The 3,603-nt window shown below is 53.9% G+C and overlaps 1 protein-coding gene across 1 annotated transcript in view; it reads right to left on the bottom strand.

Annotated features, from left to right (window-relative positions):
* NNT (nicotinamide nucleotide transhydrogenase) overlaps positions 1 to 3,603 on the bottom strand; it is a 172,064-nt gene that overhangs the window by 74,942 nt on the left and 93,519 nt on the right. The window contains exons 14-15 of the mRNA XM_006898607.1: positions 2,604 to 2,837; positions 1,149 to 1,309 (exon numbers count right to left, since the gene is read on the bottom strand). Of these exons, the coding sequence (XP_006898669.1) occupies positions 1,149 to 1,309; positions 2,604 to 2,837 (395 nt within the window). The remainder of the gene's footprint in view (positions 1 to 1,148; positions 1,310 to 2,603; positions 2,838 to 3,603) is intronic.

Raw genomic sequence — 3,603 nt, 5'->3', positions numbered from 1 at the left:
GGGGGCTGCTGGGAGTGGGGGAGTTGCTCAGAGTCGGGACCAACAATGGCGGCTGACAGCACCATAAACACACTTGGCTCAAGAGTTACCATGGAGTCAGAACCGCTCCACGACCCTCTAGTGGGCTTTCAGAGACTGTGGGTCACATGGGAAGGCTGTCCACCTTCTACCCCAGAGCCTCTGGTGGACCTGAACCCCCAGAAAGGCGGGGCTCCTTGGCTAGAGCACAGCTCCTTACATCCTATGCCACAGAGCTCCCTCAGAGGAAAACAGATCAAACCTGCTCATGGAAGTCCCAGGGACCCCTCTCGCTGAACACATGTTGTTTTTGTTAGGTGTTGTCCAGTCGGGTGTGACTCCCAGTGACTCTATGACCAACAGACCTGAGCCCTGCCCTGTCCTGTGCCGTCCTCACCATCTGACACACTGGAGCCCAAAGCTGCAGTGACTGTGTCAGTCCATCTGGCTGAGAGTCTTCCTCTCCTTCACCGACCCTCCACCTTCCCAAGCATGCCGGCCCTCTCCAAGAACAGCCTCTCCTAGCGACACGCCCACAGCCAAAGCTTTGTCCTCTTTACTCTGCAAGTGGTGAGCACCTGATGGCCGGGGCCCACGTCACACGTACCGTGTGAACCTCACAGGCTGACGGAGGCTCTGCCCTCCCCAGGGTCTGCGGGGCGGCACTAGGGCCCTATGCGGTTTCTAAGCTCCTGGGCACCACCGGACAAAGACACCAGATCACGGAGGGTCACACCTGTCACAGCTCTGAGCGGGACAGGAACTTGAGAGAAAAATCACTGTCCTCTCAACTTTTCTGCTTTCCAGATTCTGAAAAGAATCAACCTGTAACGTCATTTCAGGACACTCCAGTGGCCGAGTGGTAAGGAGTCGTGTTGCTAATACAAAGGCACGTGGTTCTAACCCACCAGCTGCTCTGCTGGAGAAACACGGGCAATCTCCTCCCGTGCGATTTACTGCTTCTGAAGACACGCTGGAGGGTCGGTTCCCACTGGACGGCGCACAACAAGCACAAGGTCATTTTAAATCCACATTTTTTGTCTCCCATGTTCCATTTCTACCTGCATCGTGAACAGATAATAGCCCTGCAGCCCTCCCTAAGTCTGAAGGGTCCACCTCTGGCCTCTTACCATGACAGCAGAGAGCGCGGAGACAGAACCCAGGCAGGTGATGCCCATGGTGAAGCTGGGGTCCAGCATGAAGGGGATGATCCCCCCGACGCTCGCAGCCAGCAAGCCCGCATTGAGCAAGTGTCTTCCGGGGAGCAGGAGAGGGGCAGATCCCAGGATGCCTACGGCCAAGCACAGGGTGTTCAGAGCCTGGAATGTGCCAAGGGAAGTCCTCTCCACCACAGTCATTTCATCCTAGGCTACCAGCACTCACTATGAGAAGCAGCCGGGACTGGGAAATGTCACTTTATGTCACCAGACCCCAAAACATCAGAGCCACTTAGGAGTTCTTACAAACCAGTATTTGTAGAAAGGGGAAAAGTAGGATTCAGCTTCATTGTTCTTTTCCTTAACTTTGGTTATGTAACAATTTCTCTACCCGCCGTGATCATGGAATTAAAATGTGATCTCCTGCCCCAGCCATGAGCAAGGCAGACGCTGCTAAGTCAGTTCTTGAGGCCTGCCTGTAATACGAAGCCCCAGGACACCAGCACTTCCCACCCCACCTGCTGAGCCCAAGGGAGAAAACCCTTGTTAAGTCAGCTGTCTCCAAAGACAAAGCTCGAGGCAAAAGTTTCAGGCTGGAAGCAGGTTCCTCTCTCAACATTAATCATCGCTGAGAAGCGGGACCAAGAGCCAATTTCTGGAGAGATTCACAACGTGGTGAAATGATGGAAAACAGGCAAGTGTGCCCCCCACACACCCCTCGCCACCCCATTTCCACTGTTATGATGACTGACTTCGGCAGCAAAAAACCTGCCAGGAGGAAGGCCTACCTGTGCATTTATTTTTCAAAACAAGTGCTATTTACCAACCACACAACCGTCATCAACAGGCTTCTCTCTAACAGAGAAAATGTGATAAAGTTCATTTCCATGAACTCACAGAGCTGGCCCCACCCAAGGATTCCATTCTGTCATTCTGTTTGTCTGTATTGTCAAATGTCAACTAGTCCTTTGGGCAAATGCCTGTGGGTTTCCTCCAACAGCTGTCAGCTTCTAAAAGATAGCCTCCAAGTTCAGTGAGATTTAAAGGACAAATAAATGGAAGTCATCTTCATGGGAGAACACTTTTTAAATGCATTTCTGAATGTGCGCTGATATCCTTCAGGTGACGTGGACCCTCCAAACACCTGAATCATTTTTTTTAGCTCTATGAGGATGGTAAAACTTCATCTCACACACTTGGGGTATATTTTCAGGAGGGGTCAGTTCTTGGAGGACATCATGCTGGGAACGGTCAGCCCCACAAGGAGATGGACTGACACAGTGAATGCAGTAACTGGCTCAAGTGTGCCAAGACGGTGAGGCTGGCACAGGCAGGGCAAAGGCAGACCCCTCGTCCGCAGGGTCGCTATGAGTCACGGGTGACGTGAACACGCACCGCGGCCCCAACGCACTCTGCTGAACCACTTACCCTGCAGCTTTCCATAGGCAACAAGAGAGCCGCTGAAGGTGACTCCGCCGATGTAGGTACCGAGGTAAGCCACGATCTTGGTGAGATTTGCAGCCGCGTCCGTGGCAAAATGTGGGTACTCGACAATGTACTCGGCGATGCAGGTGAGCACAGCCGCCAGGCCCACCAGGCTGTGGAAAGCAGCGACCAGCTGGGGTAAGTCCGAGATCTGGATGCGCCTGGCGATAGTCAAGCCTGTCGGAGAAGGCAAGTCAGGAAGACACGAGCTCTGGACACAGCACGAAGGAGTCCCCACAAAGGTCCCCGGAGCTCCCCGGCCCCAGAGCTCTTCCTCTGGTCCCAGCACGTGCTGCAGCGCAGGCCTCCCTCCCGGTCCCAGGCCTGCTGTGGAGGCCGTCCTGACTCGCAGGGACCCTCCACAGGGTTTCCAGGCGGCACGTCCTACCAGGAGATTAGGATTGCTCCTTCGCCCATCCAGCTCCCTTGGAGAAGCTGGCGGACTTGAACTGCTGACCATTCTGTTAACAGTGCAGCATGTTAGACACGGTGCTAACAGAGCCCTTATTATAGTTTCTCAAACTCAAAATCCTCATTTGCCATCAAGACAGACGTGATGCAGAGCAGACCCTCAGCGGGTTTTCAGAGCCTGGAAATCGCAGGGAGGAGACTGGCCCTTATTTTCCCTTCCTTGGAGAAGAGGGTAGGTTTGAACTACCTGCCTTCAGGTTAGCAGTGAAACTCCTTACCACTAGGCCACCAGTGACAGGCTACCTGTTCGAGGGGCTCTTCAGAAGGTAAGAAGTCGGACTCTAATCACTCCTTCAAGACAGCAGGCTTTCTCATCGCACCCAACAAAGGCCAGGATTGAAAGAACTCAGACACACTGAAGCAATGCCCGTTTCCCATCCCCTCACGCCGTCCAGGACCCCCTCACGTAACACGTTCTCCAGCTGCTCTACACCCCATCACCTTCCCCGTCCCCTCACGCCGTCCAGGACCC

The sequence above is a fragment of the Elephantulus edwardii genome, unplaced genomic scaffold, assembly GCF_000299155.1.
Source record: "Elephantulus edwardii isolate Elephantulus edwardi_28Jun2011 unplaced genomic scaffold, EleEdw1.0 scaffold00235, whole genome shotgun sequence".
Classification (NCBI taxonomy): Eukaryota; Metazoa; Chordata; class Mammalia; order Macroscelidea; family Macroscelididae; genus Elephantulus; species Elephantulus edwardii.
The sequence above is the reverse complement of the archived record's forward strand: the minus strand, read 5'-3'. Positions and strand labels throughout refer to the sequence as shown.